General features: G+C 35.3%; 1 protein-coding gene across 1 annotated transcript in view; it reads right to left on the bottom strand.

Annotated features, from left to right (window-relative positions):
- Positions 1-715: 715 nt before the first annotated feature.
- The window catches only part of Kcnj3 (potassium inwardly rectifying channel subfamily J member 3), a 160,865-nt gene continuing 137,910 nt past the window's right edge, over positions 716-23,670 (bottom strand). The window contains exon 3 of the mRNA XM_006974227.4: positions 716-1,803. Coding sequence (XP_006974289.1) covers positions 1,217-1,803 — 587 coding nt within the window. The 3' untranslated portion in view covers positions 716-1,216. The remainder of the gene's footprint in view (positions 1,804-23,670) is intronic.

Raw genomic sequence — 23,670 nt, 5'->3', positions numbered from 1 at the left:
CTTCCCAGATAAGGAAAAAGTCTGTCCTTTCACAACAAATGGCATACACAAGAGAACAGCAAAAAAAAAAAAGTCTCTGTTAGACATACACAATTTTAGCATGAGTATTTCATCTGCTTCATTGTGCTGTCATATCTCCTGAAAGATCTACGAGGTTTTTGATGGATGACAAAAGTCCCAGAAAAAGAAGAAAACATTTGCAATCAACTCATTTTGAAGCAGGGACCGTTACCCTGTAAAGTTCACACAAACTCTGACATATTCAAATATAACCTGGCTACTGACTATTCCAATGATTCAGCATTTGTCTAGAGCTCATATTTTTATTAGACTGTGTACAAATCCAACTTAAAGGTATTAGTTAGTCTAAGAAAAGACTAACTGATGAATTAATAAACTTTTATTTACCCAACCCCAGTTCCAGTGACTTCTAAAAATCATAAGAAAAGTTCAATGGTGTGTACCAGGTACTGGTACTCTAAATTTACAAATTAAATGCACAATAATGATGTCTCTGTGGTGCCATGAACCCCATAAACTTCTGAGAAATCTTTTATGATTAAGTACAGTTGATAGATTCCATGACCTTAACAGCAGAAAACATTAAATCAGATTTTTAAATAACAAATAATTTAAGGCTAAAGTATTTGGTATTCATAATCAATGCCAGCAGCCTTCCTAGTCTAATAAAGTAAACATGCACAAGAAATACAAATTTGAACAAAACATCACAATTTTTATTAGATATATATGTTTGTATGGGTATGTCATGTGTGTGTGTATGTATGTTTATATGTATGTATGTATATATGTATATAATTTTAGTGCCCTGAAAGCTATCCACTCATGTTTGGCTTAATACATATATTAGAAACTTTGGGGAGAATATCTCCACTTCAAATATATATTTATATATATTTTTCCAGAATATTCAATATAAATATGCCATATATAAATCATGCCATAAAACTAAATGCAAAATTTGCACATTATTGCATGCTTGATGTGATAATACATGCCCACTAATAACTTCCTTATGATGGCCTCCCTTCATAACGCATGTTCTGCACAGTAACAACACTGGATTGAAGAGTTCTCATACACACTTGCTGGGCTGGGATAGACCTCTCTGATTTCCTAGGGAGGATTATCTTGTAAGCCAAATATTGGACTAATACTAAATCAAAACCTTAAAGAATGCCTAAGGAGGTGTTTGCTATGTGAAGCGGTCGGAGTTCATTTTCCTTAGTTTGGCTGGAAGATTTCCTTCCATCCTGGCAGGTCCTCCAGCCATTTTTTGAAGCTTTGGTGGCAAATCTGCCACAGACTGGCTCATGGGATCAGACAACATCTTGGTGGTTTTAGATACCAGTTTTTCTTCAGAATTGCCAGGAACTGAGCTTATTCGTTGGAGTTTCATGGGCAAATCACCCAAACTATAGGCCTTTTCTGAAGTTGTAGAACTCATCCTCAGGAGTTTTTTGGGGAAGTCTTCTCTCCCAGTAATTTTCTGCAGCTTTGATGGGAGTTTTGTGCTAATGTCATCTAGTCCGTCTAAGCACTCCACCGAATTATGTCTTTCTTTGCTGTTGGTTATGGCTGGTGCTATTAAAGGGGAGGACATGAGAAGCATTTCCTCTTGCTCTTTCACACTGTACGGAGGGGTGGGGACTTCAAATGTTGCATGAAACTGGGAGTAATCAACTTTAAAGAACCCTTCTTCTAAAGAAATTACAGGAAAAAAACGATGACCCCAAAGAACTTCATCCTCAGTGTATGATGTCCGAGCTTGACAAGTCATCCCTGCAAGCAGAAAGAAACCCTTTGATGAATTATGCACAGTAAAGCAGAAGAAAAAGCAGGAATCCACTCTGTTCACATATTCATATAAGGAGACCACATAGTATAAGACTTCAGAAGTTTTCTTTTGTGTTAAAGCTGTACTGCATATTCCTTCCTTCCACAGAAACACAAAAGGTGCCAGAAATCCTCAGACTCACATGATTCATGGTTCATTATCCACAAACCAAGACTAAAACTTAACTAGAATAACTTTAGAACACTTATCTATAGGAGGAACCTGAAGGGGAAAAAGTATGATCATATCCATCATTTAAGAAGCAATGTGATGCCGGGCGGTGGTGGCACACGCCTTTAATCCCAGCACTTGGGAGGCAGAGGCAGGCGGATCTCTGTGAGTTCGAGGCCAGCCTGGGCTACCAAGTGAGTTCCAGGAAAGGCGCAAAGCTACACAGAGAAACCCTGTCTCGAAAAACCAAAAAAAAAAAAAAAAAAAGAAGCAATGTGATATGTCGACTATATCTGGCTTTGAATGTGAACTGTACCAGAGTGTAAAGGTAAAGAAATTAGAAACTCTAAATCGTTTCCTGTAATGTAAAGTCTGGACAAACCAAGAATTTCATGCTGTGAGCAAGAAATCAAAGTCAAATATAGAAATATAACAAATCATGTAGTTAGTATATGTAGTTGGCTCTTAATAAATAAGAGTTATGTTTTTCCTCTTCAGTTAGTGACAATAAGCAAGGGGAGGTGGGAACACCAAAGATCTCTCCCCAAAGTACTTGTTAATTAACAAAACGAAACATTTCAATCTGGATAATGGCAAGTCATTGTGGTAGTTCTACCTTTTTAGATCTATAAGGTCAAACATTGGTTAAAATTTTAGAAATTTTGGTGGAAAAATAGCTACTTGGGGTCTTGTAATGTATCATTTTCCATTTCTGCTTTAAAAATTCTAGAAGTCATGCTGGTTATCAGATGTAAAATTGTGACACTAATATATTATGTTGCTTGAATATAATGTACCTCATGGTACTTTGATGTAACCAATGTTGTTTTCTTCAATATAATTTATTTACATTATTATCTAGCCAATCAACCTCTGAATATTCACCTTTTGAAAGTGAAGCGAAAATTTAAAATCACACATCAAATCTCAGCTTTATACAAATCACAATATGATTTTCTGTGAGAAGAAAATGATTGCTTTCCTGCACATTCACTATCAAACTTCTCCAACTGGCTACTAAAATGTAAAGTCATAAAACTAATAATTCTCCCTTAACAATCATTATCTGATGAATAAGGTCCACCTTCCTTCTTTCAATTATTCACATCACACAGGTGATCTCTGTTGTTTTAAAACATAGCAGAGGACCAGTAAAAAATACCGTGTGCTTCTGCTGCCTGAAAAGCAATCACACAAGTACTTACAGGGGATTAGGATTAAAGTCTGTCATAGGAAAAGCCACGTTAAAGAAAAGATAGATCCTTCATTGAATCCCTCCAACATCTTGCCAAATGAGCATTATCAGTAACATATCACGAGGTACTTCAGAGTCATCATGACATGCCATCTTTCAGAAGGAATTAAAACTTTCTAATGCAGAAAATAATCATCTATGTCATAGTAGGCACTGTGCTAGGTGCCCTGGCTCTTCTTCCTTATCCTCTGTATATTCCTGTTAAGGGGATGTGCTCTGTCAAACAGAAAGATAAGTAACCCAGGGCTCAGAGGCATTAATTTTTTGAACTTACTGGGAAACCGGTTTAATAAGCTGCAGAGAAAAATGTCAGCATATTTTTAATATCTCTTGTCTTATCCTCTCATTTTCTACCCCCTCACTCACTCTCCCTCTCTTCTCTACTTTTAATGTTTTAGTTAAGAGTCTAAACCCATTCATTACTTCAATGCTGAAATGATAATACAGCGTGGCAGTAACAAAATCACTATTTGTAATAAATATTATGCCAGAATATATTTTCATATGTGAAGGTAATTAAATCAGTTCAAATCATTACTTCTGGGTTTTATGTGTACACACTAGCAGAAACTCATTTTTGTATTGTAAACATATTTATAATCCACTACTAAATAATTTTTAAGAAAATGTTGGATTGTTATTTCATCATAAAAGATAAAAAAGGACTCTACTGATATATTCACTCACTTTTATTTGAGAAATTTGAAGATAAGCTACCCAGAAGAAATAAATATTCTATATAGTATATAATGCAGCAAATAAAATTAGCATGCCCTTTAACTGTCTCCTCAAAGAACCCATTTTGTATGGAGTTACAAAAATCTCTCTGTATGATTTCAATGGAACAAAACTATCATGAATGTATTTTTCATTTAAGTGATGTTTCTCCTAAAACAACATTTTAATTTAAAACAACCCAAATTTCTTACCCCACTTTTACCACAATCATGGTTCAGTTCAACTGTATGCCAAGGCACATTCTCAGGCTGTCAGAGTTCTGAACTTGTGACATCTTTTAGGTTTGTCCCAAGATTTCTGTAAATACTCCTTTTCATTAAGAAGTCTCAAAGTAATTGCAGACATGAGCTTCATGTGATTATTTCCAACAGTCAGAGTAAACACTGAAACAACATCTGATCATATCTTTTTTGTTTGCTTGCTTATTTATCTTTTGTTGAGGGCATGTTGATAAAATAGTTACCACTGCTGTCCAGTGTTCTGGTTGACCCGTTACTCTCACACTCTACTCCACCTCCACAGCAATTCTTACACTAGGTCATGTGGTTATGCCATTTTTAAACATATCCTGCCCACTGTTTGTGACTTATGCAGGCCCTCTCTCTTCCAGTAGAAACAATGGACAATTACAGAGTTAATGGTCATCTGACAGTTTAATTAAAGATTTGTAATAACATCAAGCGATTGCCATTTTCACCTCAAAAGCTCCCAGACCTGTTTTTCTAGTGAACAGCGAATTAGGTTGAATACATGACCTTGGTCTAGGGTAAATAAAGGATTAGCTATAGGAAATACCAACGAGGTTATCTGCATTGCATTTGACATTCTAAATTTGTAATGCTGCTAGAATAAAACACATTAAACAATAACATATACCCTTTTTAATCTGTGAGTCAATGCATGAAGCAAATCTTTTTTTTTTTTTTTCACAAAATGTTTTTTCATCCAAAGATGCAGAAGTCCCAGCTATTTCCAGCAGCAGCATCTGCTGCTTCGCCAGTTTCCACAGGGATGAGTGCGTGTTGATTTTCACCACATTTGTTCCAGTCTGGAATCTGGTTAAAACATGCAAACAGTCATCTCGCCAGCTGAGAGGTACAATCACATAGTGCCCTTTGAATGATGGTGTTCACCTGCAATTACTTTAATTCAGCCGGTATCTTCGGTCAGGAATGTAAGCATGGTTTATTTTTAAATAGTTTTAAAATAGTTTTAATTAGAAAAAGTAGTGAAAAGATAGAGCATTCTAGAAGGAAGGGTGCTATAATGCATGCATATTCTTTGAAAACATAATTATATCTACTTTAAAGCTTCTCAATTAGAGTTTGCATTTTATTTTTTGGTACACTAGTTTGGGATAGATTTTGAAAAAGAAGTATTTCCTCAATCACAGCTTGGCTCATTGTCTAAGGCAAGGAATAGGAGTCATAGATATTTTTCTGTTATACAATATATTAAACTTCTTTAAATTTATCCATATTTCAATTTCAAATTAGTAAGATCCCAAGGTGAGACTACATTTAAAACTATTATGTGTGTGGACTGGGATGTTCTATGTGTTCTTACAGCCAGTGAACGAATGGAAGGAACAGAAAAAGAAAAACTAATGTGCTGGACAATTTTCCTCATATGAAGTTATGATAGATATATTCATTCACTTACTGAAAGCCTTTTTAATGAAAACCAAGTGTTCACACTGACTCTGTCAGTTCATGAGAGGCAAAGTTGTGAGAAAAATCTAAAAGCTGGAAATATGGGTAATTTCACTAAAAAATAGTTTTAAAGACAAAAAATGACAAAACAAAGTTAATCAAATGTCAAAAAAATGAAAAACAAACAAACTAAAAACAGGGAGTTCGTTTTGTGGGCTAACTGCTCCTGGCATAGGGCCTGCCCTAGAGTGAAGTTGATAATCACAGTGACACTCCATTGGAGGAGACTTAGTTCCCCTTTGCCAGCAAGTATTAATTTCCAATAGTTTCTTGGGTAGTGGTGTGATCCCATGGTGTCCGTATTTTGATGTGTGTTTGTTTGGTGAACTTCTGAGAGATCGAGGCAGGAGGTTATGGGGGGAGAATGAAAGAACATGAAGTTAGTGGATAGGAAGGTGTGGAGATGTGGGAGGAGTTGGGAGAGAGGAAAATGCAAAAGTTATTCAAATAAGAAAATTTAAATTAAAACATTTAAATATTTTAATTATTCATAAGTTGACAAAAAAGTAATTGCTAATATCCAATAGTTTTAAACACTAATTTTCTATATTACCAATCTATCAAACTTTTTACTTCTATCAGACAGCATCACAAATTTTCAGCTACACATCAGATAAAAATGATCATTATGGCCGGGCGGTGGTGGCACACGCCTTTAATCCCAGCACTCGGGAGTCAGAGGCAGGCGGATCTCTGTGAGTTCGAGGCCAGCCTGGGCTACCAAGTGAGTTCCAGAAAAGGCGCAAAGCTACACAGAGAAACCAAAAAAAAAAAAAAAAAAGATCATTATGTAGCTAGGAGAAGCAGTCACTAAGTCACTGAATACCACACACATTTTCAATTGCTACACAAAGCCACCAGAAGGTTTTGTTGTCTGTAGTTCATAAAGTTGAGATCAGCATAGACGGCTTTAGGAAAATTTGTTAGCTAGTTAGTTGTACAAAGGGACAACTCCCCCTCTTCAGTTCCTTAAACATGTTGCCCTTTGTTTCTGACTCCAATACTCATCATACTTTGAGATTCTGTTACAACTCTTCCAAATTCTAGAAGTAAGTAAGTCATAGGAAGATCGTGTAACCATGGTGGAGCTGAGACTGAACTGAAGAAACGGGACCTAGAAAGCCATGTTTGTAATCCCTGTGTTATAGTGTCTGTCTGTCAAGTTGCACTGTGTAGACAAAAGAAGGAATAAAAAAGATTAATAGAGCATTAGAAATGCAGCCAAAGAAAATTCAACTCCAAGGGATAATTAGTGTGGATGGAGAACTATTCTGTAAGTTAGTAGTCAGGGAGATCTGACCAGGACAAAAATGAAACATAAGGAAAATGATAATTTCTGTGGAGGCGAACACAAAAGGGACCCTGTAGAGATCCAGGAAGCAATGACTCTCACATCAAACCCTGTAGTTACATCCCAGTACTTGATGTATAACTTTTGGAAGGTACCTACCCTTTCTTTGTTGATTCTCAGCTTCTCTAATCTTAAAAAACTAAAATATTATTGGTTCTTATAGCTTGGAGACATCAAGATGATATCATGAGATATTGTTTCTAAATTTAAAAACATTGGCATAGGCATTAAAAATTATTTACTGTAGCCATTAATTATACGACATGGAAAATATATGATGAACCAAAAATATCATTACATTTTTAACATTTAATAATTATATTGAATTATCATTTAGCCACAGTAAAAGTTCTTAGCTTATGTTTCTCTGGCTAGTCTTTAAAATGATCATTACTTTTTGGTAAGATAAAAGTGGTAGTATTAATTGTACACAGCATAATTAACAGTAGGCCAGTAATTGTGCTATGTAGCTTAACATTTTTCTATACCATCACTTTGGAACTTTGACATAAGTTTTACTAAGTCCATATTTGAGTACTGGATTTTGGAAAATACCAGAAGCAGAAAATCATTGCAGAACTAAGTCTAGAGGCCAAACTGGGTTGTAAACCATGTATCAATGATGTATTGTCTCATACAATCTTTGGTTAAAGAGCTGGAATCTGATCAAAATTAACTCTATCATATACCCATAGTATAGGTAAGTAATTTCACTGTTCTTCCTTCTGTGTCAAAATACACACACACACACACACACACACACACACACACACACACACACAAAACAAAAAAAAAACAGAAAACAAAACAAAACAAAAACCCAAAAAAACAGAAAATAAAAACAATAACAACAAAACACTTTTAGGTATGGCTGCAATGCTATGAACATTGACCTTGTAGGATAAATACAGCTGATAATCCAGTATCTAAAGAAGCAGGCCACATTAGCCCTAGAGGCCAATGGATGAATCACGAGTTTTGATGCCAGACCCATGTAAAATCAAACAGTGGATCTTAGCTCAATCATTAATTAATGTATAATTTGGAAGAAGAAAAAGCTAATGGATTTTTGGAATCTTCAGTTTTATTATTTGTTCACTTGAAGCTTCCCTCCAAAGGATGCTGTAAGGATTAAGTAAATTAAGAAATATATGTAAATTGTTTACATAAAACACAGTGGTCATTTTATTCAAGAAGGGTCTCCAACTGAAGGCTACATAAATACAAGTTCATTTTCATACTCATACAGATACACAAAGCTGGTAATTTTAACTAGAAACATTGTTTTTCTTTCTCAAGTCCCTATTGTCTATCTTTTCTTTAAATTGGCAGTTATTATAACTGTATCAGCTGGAAGTTGATACAGGGCATGTTGTATATCACACATGACTTCGCAGTCTGCCATGCATATTTCTTTTAAGATTATTGAATAAAGTCTATTGCTGCTTCTTCCCTAAAGTCCTTCCAGAAATTCTCTCATCCCTCTTCAATAATAACTTGGGGTCATTCAGCATTCTCTTCTCGTTCTCTGTTCTACTGCTCTGAGCTGAACCCAAATTTAAACTATAAACTTTCCAAAGAAGCTCACGATTTTTAACTATTCTTTACAAAACAAAAAGACACTGTGTACTCCAATGCTCAATAACACCAGGGTTATTGGTGTTGGGTTCTCCTTGGATACATGCTGCAAAGTCATTAAGTATACATAAATTGTTTCCATAAAATGCTTCAAATAGATGGAATCTCTTCAAAGCCAAATGTAGTCTGCCAAAGCACAGGCAGAGAGGAGTTGCAGGCATGCATTCAGCTCTATACTATGCTCTATTCTGTACAAGCACGAAGTATCCTATGTGTTCTCAGATGTCAGTTTGCTAGTTTTATACAAGTGAGGCCAGAAATTTGCTTTGTTTTATTTAAAGCAGAAAAGGCTAATTATGTTTGTAAGGGAATAAATCTTTATAAATGATTTGACAACAGATTTTTAAAATACACTTTAGATTTCTAAAATCTCAAAATAAAAAGGAAAAGAGATTTTTTAACAATGACCAGTAAAGTGACTGTTGAGGTTCCACAACAGAATTTAAGTGGATGCTTGGGTTTATTGAAAAGCACACAATATGCAAGTAGTCCATGCTGAACATTCTGGAGGACAGGGTAATGCTAATATCAAAGAGCAGAAATGTAGGCTATAAATCAGAGATTGTTCCTGTAAGACCAATGACATGTTATTTAAACCATGTAAACCTTAGCTGCTATAAAATGTGGATAGTATTAAGGCTAATAATATATAATCCTCAAGCTCTTTGCAACATAAATATGTATATATGAATGTATATATGTATATATAACCAACTTATGAGTCTACCATCATAGCCATTAAATAATAAAGGGTGAGTAATTGGAAGAAATTATTCATCATACTGTTATTGCAGTTCCCTCTAACCTAAAGGTCAGTGTAGACATTATTAACATATTTTCTAGTAATTACCTCATTTTTCAGCATCAACTCAAAGCAACTGAAATAACTTGTATTATTGCTATTCTTTGGTGATCTGAGTTGTTCTATGGTGCCTACCTCACCCTGGGGTCTGATAAGCACATATTATCACACTTACTAACAGCAAATCAAGCCCTACTATGTACCTGCCTCCTCGTGAAGAAATGTAACTTAACTGTAGCAGAACTCTTTCTCCTTGCTAGAGCTAATTTCCAGGAGACACTGACAGGGCACCACCTCCAGCCCCTAGTCTTCCTTTTTAGGGAAGCATTGCAAGATGACAATTTTTTAAATAGTTCCTAATAATTTATTTTAGATACTATGCAAAATTGGAACAAAGAAATGATAATTTTTTTCACTTTCATTATTGTTTTTCTTCCCTTTTATTTTATTTTACAATACCATTCAGTTCTACATATCAGCCACAGATATCCTTGTTCTGCCCCTGCTACCCCCCTCCCTTCCCCCCAGCTCACCCCCCATTCCCACCTCCTCCAGGGCAAAGCCTCCCCCAGGACTGAGATCGACCTGGTAGACTCAGTCCAGGCAGGTCCAGTCCCCTCCTCCCAGACTGAGCCAAGCATCCCTGCATAAGCCCCAGGTTCCTCTGAATAGGTGAGACAGTTGATTGGCTTGATCTGTTTGGGAGGCATCTAGGCAGTGGTACCGGGTCCTGTGCTCATTGCAAGATGACAAATTTACTTTCATCGGATTATCATTCCCTAAATTTCACCTTGGAAATACTCTCTTCTCAGCCTGCCTATTTTGGGATTTCTCCTTGTAGTATCTATTAAAACATGCTTGCTTGCATGGTCAATTATAGAATCAAAACAAATCAAGGGTTGCCATTGTTCTTTCCCTAATAAGACAAGATTTAGTTTCCAAAGTATTTCCATTATGCAGCAACAGCGTAATCGAGTTACTGCAAGAGAATGACCTGTAGAAGACTGACAGAAGAAAAGATCATTTTAAAAAGGGGGAAAAAAACTAAAACATGTAACACAAAAAGAAAAAACAAACACAAAAGGTTGTTCTTTTGGGTGACATTAACAAGTAATTATTTGGGAAAATATATTCCTAATTAAAAATTAGGTGAAGGACTTTAAAAATATCTCCTGGAACAAAAATGTAGGTCAAATTTTCCAAACATTATATACAAATTAATATAATCTTCAAAGCTATCCACCAAAACCGTGTCATGCCTAACCACACAAAGCTCATGCAGACTAAGAAACAAAATATTTCTAACATATCTTTCAGATAGTCTGAAATATCTTTCTAACATAAAAACCTTAACAAAAATATTACTAACAGTAAGAAAAACTACATACCATATCGGAAGCAGACATATGATTGTGAAACTCCTCAGTACCTGAGAAGAACTATTCCTTTCCTCATGTGAATTATGAAGACAATAGAATACACACAAAAACACAGACATTGAGTCACCAATTTTCAGCAGGTAGGAACTATTGTTTTCTGTTCATATCTGTTCTTTCAAAAGGCTTGAAGGTCTTCATTCATCCCACTGTCAACAATTCTTCATATCCAAAGTATAAATCAAGTGCATTTAACTCCACCACATCATCGACAGTTTTTATATTCTAGCTTTGTAGCCTTTAAATAAGTGAAATTGCCTCATTTGTACATTCCTGTAAATGTGTCAGCGTTCTTCACTCATAGAGAACCATAAATGCCTTGAGAGTATAAATAATAATCTCATTCATTTATTGAGCATCTACTTTCTGCAAAGCATTCTTCTGGTACTCACAAGTGCTGCAAAATGAAGTGTAAAATCAGTCTTCTCGACTTCCATTTGTTCACTTTAAACTTGCTAACGGATGGCTGTATTAGAAGCAGTCCTTATTGACAATGTGAACAAGTGGTATACCAGTGTTGAGAAACAGCATATCTAAAAGCACACTAGCGGCTGGGCGTTGGTGGCGCACGCCTTTAATCCCAGCACTCGGGAGGCAGAGCCAGGCGGATCTCTGTGAGTTCAAGGCCAGCCTGGGCTACCAAGTGAGCTCCAGGAAAGGCGCAAAGCTACACAGAGAAACCCTGTCTCGAAAAACCAAAAAAAAAAAAAATAAATAAATAAAAAAAAATAAAAGCACACTAGCTACATTTAAATTTAAGGCAGAACTTAAATTTGGTAACTTCCTGTAGCAACAGACACATTTCAGGTGTCACAAGGGCCAGTGAGATGACTCAACTAATAAGAGCACCTACAACCAGGCCTGACCACCTGAGTTCCAGCTCTGAGACACACACAATGGAAGAAAAGAGCTGACTCTTGCGCTCTCTCTCTCTCTCTCTCTCTCTCTCTCTCTCTCTCTCTCACACACACACACACACACACACACACACACACACACACTCACATACACACACTAGAAATAAAATTACAATCAAAATGTAAGAAAGAAAAGAAAGAGAGATAGAAAGAGACAGAGGAAGGGAAGGAGAGAGGAAGGGAGGGAGAGAGGGAGAAGGGAAGGAGGGAAGGAAAGAGGAAAGGAGGGAGAGAAGGAGGAAGAAGGGAGAGGGAGAAAAGAAGTTAGAAGTGTTAGTGGTATGGTTAACTCTTTCAATGATTTCTATCTACTTATCAATAGCTGATTTTAATACTACCAAAAGTCACTAACAAAACTACAGAAGACAATTATTAATGGAGTAAACATCTGTGATATTTCAGCCTAGATTGATTTCTACACATTGAAAATAAAACAATTTGTTGTTCATATGAACTCAAAACTTGACCCTCAAATGTCTATTCATAATCTTTTTACACTGGTTAGTGAAGCAAGCAAACAAAATATAATAATAGGTTATATGCAATCATTATACACTTGATAAGTAATACATGTCACATTAGATGACATCATATTTTCCTTACATGAATATGAAATCATATACAAGTAGATATAGATGTAAAGATGGCTATTAGAAAGAGTTAATTTTCCTAGAGTTAGTTTGTAAGCCACATTATAATTAAACCAAGATGGTATTTTGTACACACTTCGACATTTGTCTTATTCAGACCTGGTGAAATCCCTGTTCCTCATATCACTAAATTGGTCACCTCGCACAGTACAGCACATCTATTTCTACCTGACAGTTTAAAACTTGTTTTCTCCTAGCTCATGACTCTTCCTTTTTATAGAGACTGCCACATCTTTTACAGTCACCCACTGTAGCTACTCTTTAACATCTCCTTTGGCAGAAATTCAACTCCACTTTGTTTGCTTGCAGGCTCAGAACAGAGCTGAATAAACATTTGCAATTCAGCAGTTGTTCTGGTTCTACGCTTTGCAGTAAAAGGTCAGGGGATTTTTATTCTAATTTTGCTGTTATGCTATTTTTAGAGGCCAAGTGAAACATAAATTCCCTATAATTTTAAGAGAACAGTTTCCGGGAGAAATTTTTTTTTTCTCTAAGTGTGAAAATGGCACATCACAATAATACTCACAAATATATGTTCTTTTAACACATGTATTTTAAAGTAAAATGAATGATCAATTGTAGCATTATGTACAAGTCTTATGAATGATCTTAATTTTTAGGCAAGAAAGAGTCTAGAGACTAAAGTCAAACTATTGTTTCCTAAACTCATTGGTTTCTCATCTCCTTCAATATTTAATTTATCTCAATTTTATAAAAAAATAGATTGATTTTATAAAACCAAAAGTATGGAAGTGCTAAGACAAATAGTATATGAAATATGAGACAAAGTGAATTCCTCAAATTTGACATTATCAGAAAGAAAATGATAACCAAACTCTGTAAGTTTATACTAAGATGTAGCATACTCCAAAAGTATCTTAGATTTTTCTCCCAAGTGGTTAAGTGAAAAATTGTCTGTCTGGAAGTTTTCCATTGATGTAAAGATTCTTTGTCTAGAGGCAAAAATTCTCCAATGGCCTGCTAACATTTGGAGAAATTTTAGCATATGCATTTTTGAGAAATGTTTTATAGTACAATTTACCTCACAAAATGGGGTTAAGATGTTCAATATATTAAAATCCTTCGTCAAAGCCTAGTTAATATTTCAAAACAAATAATATTTAACTATGTAACTGTGAGGGAGATGGAAGGTAAGAGAGATGGAAGGTCCGATGAAATAATCAATCTGGAAGATTCAAAATCAGGTGTTCTGGCCTGATACTCACTTAGGACACGTTATATAGAAGTAGTAATTTATTAAGAAAGGATTTTATTTGCAGCACTTATGAACACAATGTTTTTTCAATCTTTTTCACATCATTCAGAATTGGAAACTACCTTCTCATAAATTCTATAAATTAGAAGATTCTTTTTTTCTAACTTTGTTTCTAAATGTTTGTTTAATTTATTGACATTTAGTCATACACAGTGACATTTTCATTACCTCCTGGTTTGGTAGAGTTCCTTGAGAGAGAGTAGAAAAATTAAATCAAGCAATCAAAACTTTATTTAAACATCTGATGTTTTGTATAATTTTCTAACAACAGCTCAACAAAAGAATAGGAAGGATGTGATTTGATTTATTTTTGCATCTAATAACATGTTCATGTATTTCACATTTTCTATGTTCTAGATAATCAACAATGTTTTAGTAAGATATCAAATATCAAAATCAGCTAATAATAAATATATAAATACACTAAAGTCTATTATCTACTGACCCTGCATTTTTTAGAGGAAAATATAATAACCCATAAATAAAACAGCACATTCTACTTGAAGCAAAGTAATAAATGATTGTAAGTGAAGCTTTCAAAGAAATAGTAAAATTTTGGCACATAAGAGGCTGGTGTACATTATAACTTGTAATCCTGATAATGAAAGCTCAGATTCATTTCTTAGTAGAAGCTATTTGTAAGAAAATTTTAAAAAATGTCCCATTATAGATGGTTTTTGGGCCACCATGTGATTGCTGAGAATTGAACTCAGAGGTTAAAATCAGCCAGTGCTGAGCCATCTCTGAGGTGTCCCTGGCATTATGATCATGAACATCCCTGGTACATGGGCCGGCTTTCTGGATGCCATTACCTATGGTCAGACACCTTGCTCATCATTGATGCAGGGGGGAGAGGCTTGGCCCTGCCTCAACTGAATGTACCAGGCTTAGCTGTCCCCACATGGGAGAACTTACCCTGTTGGAGGAGGGGATAAGGGATGGGTCAGAGCTGGGGGAGGTGGGAAGGCAGAGATGGGGGAAGCAGGAGCAGAGGTGAGAGGGGGATCTGTGGTTGGTATGTAAAATGAATAATTTTTTTTTAAGTCCCAATAAAGTAACATGTTAAACATGAAGAAAAATTAATAATGAGCACAGCTCAAGGCATAGAAAAGCATTGATATGAAGGCTAATTACACAAATAAAAAGTCTTCTATGTCACCTAACATTTTTTTAAAATTAAAATATAGATACAACATTTCCCCTGTTCCTTTCCTGCCCTCTAACCCAGCAGTTCTCAACCTGTGGGTCACAACCGTATTGAGGGTCGAATTACCCTTTCACAGGGGTCACATATCAGATATCCTGCTTGTCAAATATTTACATTGCGATTTATAACAGGAGCAAATTTACAGTTAGGAAGTAGCAACGAAGTACTGGTATGGTTTAAGGACAACGTGAGGAACTGTGTTAAATGGTCACAGTATTAGAAAGGTTGAGAACCACTGCTCCAAACCTCCCCCCTGCTACGTGCCACATTCCCTTCCAAATGCGCGACCTCTCTTTCTTCACTTGATACTGTTACATGGTTAAATCCATAAATATACAAATATAACACCGCTGAGTCAGTTTAGTGTTGTTTAAACATATTTAATTTCAAGGCTGAACACTATGTAGGGGCTTCATCCATGGGGAATATTAATGCTCCCTCTCTCAACAATTTTTAGTTGTCTGCAGTTGTTTGTTGAAGGGTGGAGCTCTGGGAAGATTTTCCCCTTCCATATTAGCAAGTCTATTGGTGCTTTTCTGGTTCAGGTCTTATTTAGTCAGCCATAGAGTTAAGGTGTCATGAAAGTACTTTCTCTATCTTTTCTAGGAGACAGAATCCCATGGCAGTTTTCCTGGTCCTCTGGCTCAGAAAGTCTTTCCACACTCTCTTCTGTTATGTGCATTGAACCTAAAGTGCAGGAGATGTGTTATAGATGTATCCATTGGACTGAGCATACCATGATCTGTTGTTATTTGCATTTTAAGCATTTTGGGTTTTCTGTAATGGTCTCTATCTTATGCAAAAATAAAGTCTCTTGAGGGTGGATGAGAGCTATGCTTATCTATGGGTATAAGGACAAGTATTTGTAATACAGTTGGGAATTATTCTGGTTCAATACAGTGGTAATAGTAGGTTCTCCTCTAAAACTAGTCCCTAGTAGTTTCTTAAGTCTCCATTGCCAGGGATGATTCCCTTCCCTTTGAAAGCTACTGGTTACCTCCAAAATATGGATGCTATTGTTGCATCTTTAGGTATATCTTAGCTTACTGTCATTGTTAGGGTTCATAGGTGTCGCAGGAGAGTGAAATCAAAATAGAGATGGACAGAAGTGAAAAATAATAAGTATACTTGAAAAAACCCTAAGGAATTATATTTTTATTTACCTATAGTTAAAATAATATATGTGTATATGTACACATATGTATGTTTATGCATACATGTATGTATCTATAAAATAAAGTATGACACTTAGTCTGACAATGCCTTCATAGAGAGCCATAGACTATCTAATCAAAACCCCAGGCATGAGAAATCCCCTTTCAAGTTGTTGGTCAGGCGAGTTCAAGGAATGGAATGCATAAGTAAGCTTTGTTATATCTGCACTTTGGAATATTGCTCAATGTTCTTTAAATAAACTGTTTAGGTTCAAAAAGATGTGACAGAGTCTGAGTTGCATATTATTAATTAAAACAATCCAGTCTGCGAATGATGTGTGAGGGATTATTCCAAGTAAATTAAATTCTTCATAATAAATTTTAGAGACAATAAAAAGGTAAATTATTTACAAGGGTTAAGGGAGGAATAGAAAGATAAGAGGATCATTGCATATTTTAGCATGGTGAAACATTTCTAAATGGTATTATAATAGTACATAGATAACATCATGCACGAGTCAAAAACTCAGAATAATAAAAACAAAATGTAAACTCTGATGCAAACCATGTCGGCTCCAGGACTGTGATGGGGTACCATTATTGGGGCTAAATGTTGATGGAGAAGGAGGCTAATCTAGCCATAGGTTGGTATATGAGAACTCTGCCATGTCCAAAGTTTTAAAACAGAAGAAAAACCAAGACACAAACCCAATAACTAAGAAAGTTAAGTGACTTTCTTAAGACCTCAGAGCATGCAAACGGAAGGAGTGTCACCTCCACTCTAACCAGTGTGCAGACCTCTTATTCAAGTTCCATTCCACATTTCAGCCATCTCATTACCTGTAAATGAGACCTAGGCACTATGATTCATAAAGGAAAGCCCTGGTAAAGATTTACCAACAAACAAGCTTTCTAGGAATTTAATTTCTTTTATCATTTTAATTCATTAACAGATTCCTTTGATCATTTTTAATGACTGAAACCATAATTCAAGAGATTTTACTGTAATGCTACAATACTATAAAAAACATGGAGATAACCTATATTTTCAACAAGCGCTAAACAGGTAAAGAATATGTAGTTCGTATATTTAATATAGTACTATTCAATCTAAAATAGTAAAAATATTGTCATTTGTAACAACATGGATGGTATAGAGATTCTTTCACCCAATATAATGCTTAGGAAATAAAAATACATGTAAAATATGTTCGCATCCACATGTAATGTATTAATCTCAGCAGTTAAGAAGAGAGATTGTTATCAGGGTGTTGGGAAAGTAGTGGTAGGGAATAGATTTACCAATAGGTATGAAGTGTTATAATTTCCGGTGTGCCTACAAATAATTGAAAAGTTCTATAAATTTTAATAAAATTAGAAGAAAATATTTTGAATGGTTTTACCTGAGTAACTAATATTTGGAGAAAGAATAAGAGCAACTCACTTAGTGTTCGTTATAAGGCAATCTCATAGCACCACATGACCGCATTTAGCTTGTAAAAGTTTTTTAAGAATATTTTAAAAGTTGAAGAAGTCCCACAATCAAGCCCTATTTTACTTCCATACAGTTTGCTGTTGCAATCGCCATGCTCACTGCAGTAGGCAACAGTCTACCTACTTATATGAGAGAATATCCCCTCACTGATCTTCTGAGAATCCTCAGTTATTCATATGCTGTCATAACCTCACATTCAATCAGCTTTACTTGGTCCATGTTTAATAGATATTTTATAAAGTATACTATGAAATACTATTATGTGAGACTCAAGGCAATTGAAGTCTAAAACTCATAATACTGTGCTATTCTCTATCAACTTTTGTTTTCTTCTCCCCTCCACATCCCCGCTCCAGGACACAATATCTCACTTAAGCAGCCCTAGCTGGTCTGGAACTTACTAGGTAGATCAAGCTGGCTTAGAACTCATAGATATCTCCCTGTCTCTGCCTATCTGGTGCTCAGATGAAAGGTGGGAACCACTATACCCAGCCTATGCTAGATCTTAATGGAGAATGTTCCACTGCCATCAGACAAAGATAATGTATGAGAACTATTTTAAGAAATAGGCATTTACCAGAAGTGGAATCTGCATCAAGTTCAGCTTTGTGCTCTACCTAGCATAAGTCCTTTTCATTTTACATTTTTATTTCATAAATTGTAATTCTCTTTTGCTTAAGGAAACCCAAAAGTTGATGTTGTTTCCATTCTCAACTTTTTCTTCTAAAAAGTATTATAATGTAATCGAAGTAAGTGTCCTCAAAGCAGACCAGGTTTGGTATGAATTCCTTGCAAGTACTATGACATTGTGTAATAATTTACATTTGTGATATTTTTAAGCATTGGGACCCAAATTAATACTATGGATGCCATTGCAGGCCTTTCCTATGTTCCCCCAATTACACTTCTCATGCACACAAATGTCCCACTGCACACTGTTCTTTACCTGGTACCATGTTCTCCTATTGCAACCAAACCCTCAGAATAAACTTTGGACAGTAAGATGCCACAATTTATTTTGTCCTAAAAAGGTGTCAAGATCTCCAGTTTTTTTTTTCTTTCAAGATATAGTCAATGAATACTAGCTGTTACTGTAATTATTAAAATGTCAATATCTGTATTCAGGAACTAAAGTTGACTTACACAAAGCTACATCTCTTTTAAAAGCTTTGACTTTTCCATTTCTTTTGCATACTGCAAAACTAATATCAGGGAAATATCTGCTGTTGCATATAGAAGAGAAATTGCACTTATCACCTGGAAACCTGTCTCACTCCATGCAGTGGGAACACTGGGTAGTTTTGTCAAAGATTTCACCACAGTGTGAGTGCTTTGCAGAAATCACTTAGATTACTGTGTAGAAAAAAAAATTGATAAACTCAGGTGAGAAACTGGACTAAAAGACAATGGCCAAACACACAGCTGTCAGGATAGAGGAAAATGGTATTGAGGAGACCAAGTTCTTAGTAACTGATAGCTGTCTGGGTTTGGTAAAGATGGCTGGCTACCAAAAGTTTGTGCTGTTAAAATGATGAAGATGGATATGTTCTCAAACGTCACTGGGGAATTTCCTAAGAACACAAAGATAAAGTAATACCTGAAATCATACTTTTCATTTCCTGAACTTTATTCTGTTCTCAAAATCTAGTTGACCCTTTTGTAGCAAGCTTGACAACATCCATAGCCATCAGTTGCATGAAGAAAATAATTGTTTCTGATCTAAACCCATGCCTTGAAACTAAGAGCAATTACTGTCTGTGCATTCTGCTTAGATCAGAGGAAATGTTATGATCAAAGTGTCACCTCATGCCTCAAGTTTCTATATCTGGCATTAATTTTATTAATTATAGCCTCTTTGTTTTACTCTGGATCTGCTGACAGAACACTGACTGGGTCTCAGCCAACTAATCAGATCAAATACATTAAGTTTGAAGTACATGATGTGCATCTTAATGATGCTGTTTTCCAAGCTTCTTTTCAGAGTAACAACAATCTTATGGTGGTTTGATGATGTAAAAGTATGGTTTTAATGAAATGCATTAAATTTCCCACAATTTATAGGGACTATTGAGATATGCATATATTCACTGCTGCTTTTCCAAGATTGTGAGCACAAAACTGGAAAAGAAAATTACTTTTATAAGAACATAGATGAAAGGTTCTTTGTAAAACAATAAACTTTACTTTCTGAGTAGGGCGTTTACACAATCTAGACTGATTTCAGTTGAAGAAGTATCAGAAAACAGATGCCAAAATTCTAATGTTCTAGACAGGGAAATCAAGGTAAAGAAATTATTCCCCCCATAGATGCTAGCCACATTTATTTCCTCCCTTTTTGACACAATTTGATAATAGGTGATACCAACATAATGGAATGAAGTGGAAAGATGGGCCCCATGATGAGACTAAATGGACACTGATCTTTGTTTTAAAATGAAGAAAATTGTATGTCAAAATTATCCAGATTAATTTAATTCTCTGAACAGGTTGAGAACATTCTGAGTTACCTCTTATTTTAATTAACAGCTTGGTTACTATTAGAATATTCAAAGGAAACAGCCATCTGTCTCATTCTCTGCTGTCATTTAAAAATAATATTTGGGCTTTAGACTTTGGCATACCTATTTTGAGGTCCAATTACCTTTTTCTAGAGACAAAATCGACATGGTACAACATGTAAATTACAATGATCCTATTGATTTAAAGATTTTATTTTTTACTTCAAAGCTAAACATTACACGAAATAAAATGTGTGTAAGGTTTAATATATAGCATAACACGCTTTGAAATAGTAACTTAAATATTTTCTGTTTCTTTGTTTGAAATTTCACTCTAAATTTATCCCTCAATATATTTACCAATGGAGATGAAAATTTTTGGAGTTTTAAATAGCTGAGTGTTTCATAAGCATGAAATAAGAGAGAGTAAATGGCACAAGCTTGCCAGTGTGAGCACAGCTTAAGGGCTTGGCGTGGAAGGGAGGCATTAGATGCCTAAGATGGTATCTTGTATTAAACTAGGATAGTTTGGCCTGAGTTAAAAGTCTGGTGCTTTTCTCATTGCCACACACATAGTACAGCTTTCCTCCTTGATTGTGTGAAGTCCTGGGATTCCATCAATTGCTCTGGCAAGTCTTAATAAGTTACTAGTTAAAATGCCATAACTCATCCATACCAAACAAATTGCTAACCCTAACATATCACCAATTTCTAGTTCAACCTTCCCATTCCCATGGCTAAGAAAGCCCAACCATGCACTGCCTTAGCTTCTCGTGTATGTTGGAGGCAGACAGGTCTCAGGTCCCTAAGAGTTGCGATAAGACCTCAACAGCTTGTCATTGCAATAGCAAACAAAGGTACAAATGAAGGTGGTTTTTGCATAAGTATTTTTTTTTCCAGGGAAAACTAACTCAGCAGTGACTTGGTAGAAAACCCATCTCACAATTTCCAAGTACAAACAAAAACAAGACAGTTTCAGACGGTTTGTTTTAGAGGAAAGCCATTGTTATCAGGTTGCTTACTGACTTCTGAGACTGAACTTCGGCATAATCGTGATACAAATATAAAATGTATCACCCATTTAACATGAAGGAAAATATTATTAAGGTATTCAGTACAGAGCACAGAAAAAATGTATTTTCTTGAGTCTAACACACATATACATCTGACACACTCTAGTTGTACTTCATAAAATCTGAGTTAGTTACAGAAAATATATTGCTCTTTCCAGAATTTGAGTACTAGAATCACTGAAAGACACTAGAGAACAAAAATTCTTTTTTTTTTTTTTTTCAGTGAAACACATGCCCAAAGCCCGTATTCACATTAAGGAATGTCTCCTAAGACCACTAGATTTAAGGTAACTTAGTGAATGTATTCCTAAACACGAAAGTTTTCAAGTACACAGGTTTGAAGAACATTGATACATTTCTGAACATTCGTAAATAAGCCTATAAGTCAATCTGAAATTATTCGACTACCCCCATGTTGTGTCTCTTGAGCACTAAATAGTCCACTAGCTGACAATGCCTAGATGCTTAGAGGATTCTGTGAATTGTGTTTGAAGCAAAAGCAATCTCTGCAAAGGGCAACTGGCCTCTCCATACTTGCCAAGTGGAAATAGTCTCCTAAATATAAGGCAGCCTGCTTAGCAGAACATCTGTGAAACTAATTCAGGAAAACTAGCACTCTGCAGAGGTCTTGGGGGAAATTTCTGAGTTTAGTACTAAGCAAAAGAAGGATGATAGACTTTTTAACATAAACCCCAAAAGGAATGAGGAGCCCCTTCAATATTCTTTGATTGAAGCTGAAAAGAAAAGCAAACCTCCCCCAAAAACCAAAACTATTTCAAAGTACATTTTTTTCCAACTATGACGAAGCATCTGGATTCCAAGAATTTTCTCAGCCTGTCAAAGGGAATATGAATTAGTTTAAAGATATGCTTATGTTGGGATATCAATACTCAAAAATGAAAGGAATTTATGGCAGATGTATTAAGATATGTGTTTAACCTAGAGGTATAGGTCTTCAGTTGTCAAAAGACCTCATCTTGGAGAATAGAATGTACCAATAAGAAAGGAAAGAAGGGGACCTAGATTGATTAACTGAAACACCACTTGACGGAAAAGGAGAAAAACTGCAGGATTTGCCCTTTGGAAATTTCTCCTTGCAACAGATGGGGACCATTACAGAAGACCACAGCTGAGATCTGGAGCCCTGTCCCAACTTGATACTTTTACAATACAACTCCAGTGCCTTAGGCTCAGGCATCATTGTGGGAGAGGGAGCAGAGATATTGTAAAAACCCTTGGAACAGGGAGATTGTGTCTGCTAAAATGGTCAGAAGATACATCCTACCGACATGGCTACTCAACATGGCTACCCAAACAAGTCGGGAACAAGGACAACACAATCGGCATGCTAACACTGACAGCAGGAAGCTCATGTGACCCCAACCATGCACAAAGGACTATAGGCAACTAACAAATGCTGAGATTTGGAAAAATAATCACCCCCAGAGAAGAGCACACCAATAGGTTATCCAACACCAAAAGGTGTACCCTGAAAACATACACATACAAGTAATATTATTATTATTGTATGCATTATATAGACTGAGCATATTTTATATATATTTAAACACATATATTGATTTTAATATCAATTATATAAAAGAGGTCATCTATTTAAAGGAAAACAAAGGCTAGAGAGTGACATAGGAGAGGTTGAAGGAAGGAAAGGGAAGGGAAAAGTATAATTATAATCTCATACATAATTATGTAATTATATATATGCATAATTTTTAAAAAGTAGGATAATGGGCAAGGTGCCTAAGGCTGTTGCATATTTTGCATTGTTGATTTTGCCAATAGAAATAGTTGAATATTATTATATTTAAAGATTTTAAATGATATATACCTAATTTAAAATAAAATTTCAAAAAATATTCTGTACTCTCACACACACATACGCACATAATTCATTTAATTCATTATCTATATTGTCTCAGTATTCATAATACAATTGGCCATATATATTGGTGTGAGAAGTATAATCCAAACTCACAATACTGATTCTTAGGACCCTGATTTAAAATGTTCTTATTGTAACCAAATAATAATTCAAGATTATTCATAATCACTTATTATAGATAAATATAAAATTAGATTTTATGTTGTTCTTGCATGTAAATTTTAACATGTCTTAATAAATTAAACCTGAAGAACTAATAAAGCTTTTCCCACATTAAATTCAGTTAGAAGTGCTCCATGAACTGAGCTATAAATTATTATCTTTATCAGACATCATTTCTTACACTTAAGAAAATAGAATAAAGATTTTATAATCCTTTGTATATTTTACAGGTATCTGCAAGTTTTCAGATTTCTATTCTCACAGTTAGTTTAGAAGTGTAACTGTTATTTGTCTATACATTAAGTCCTCCTATTTAAATTTTGTTCACAAGTGCCCTTTCTAATGATTAATTGAGTGTAGTCATATCTTGCTCTTAA

This window comes from Peromyscus maniculatus, chromosome 4 (genome assembly GCF_049852395.1).
Source record: "Peromyscus maniculatus bairdii isolate BWxNUB_F1_BW_parent chromosome 4, HU_Pman_BW_mat_3.1, whole genome shotgun sequence".
Classification (NCBI taxonomy): Eukaryota; Metazoa; Chordata; class Mammalia; order Rodentia; family Cricetidae; genus Peromyscus; species Peromyscus maniculatus.
The sequence above is the reverse complement of the archived record's forward strand: the minus strand, read 5'-3'. Positions and strand labels throughout refer to the sequence as shown.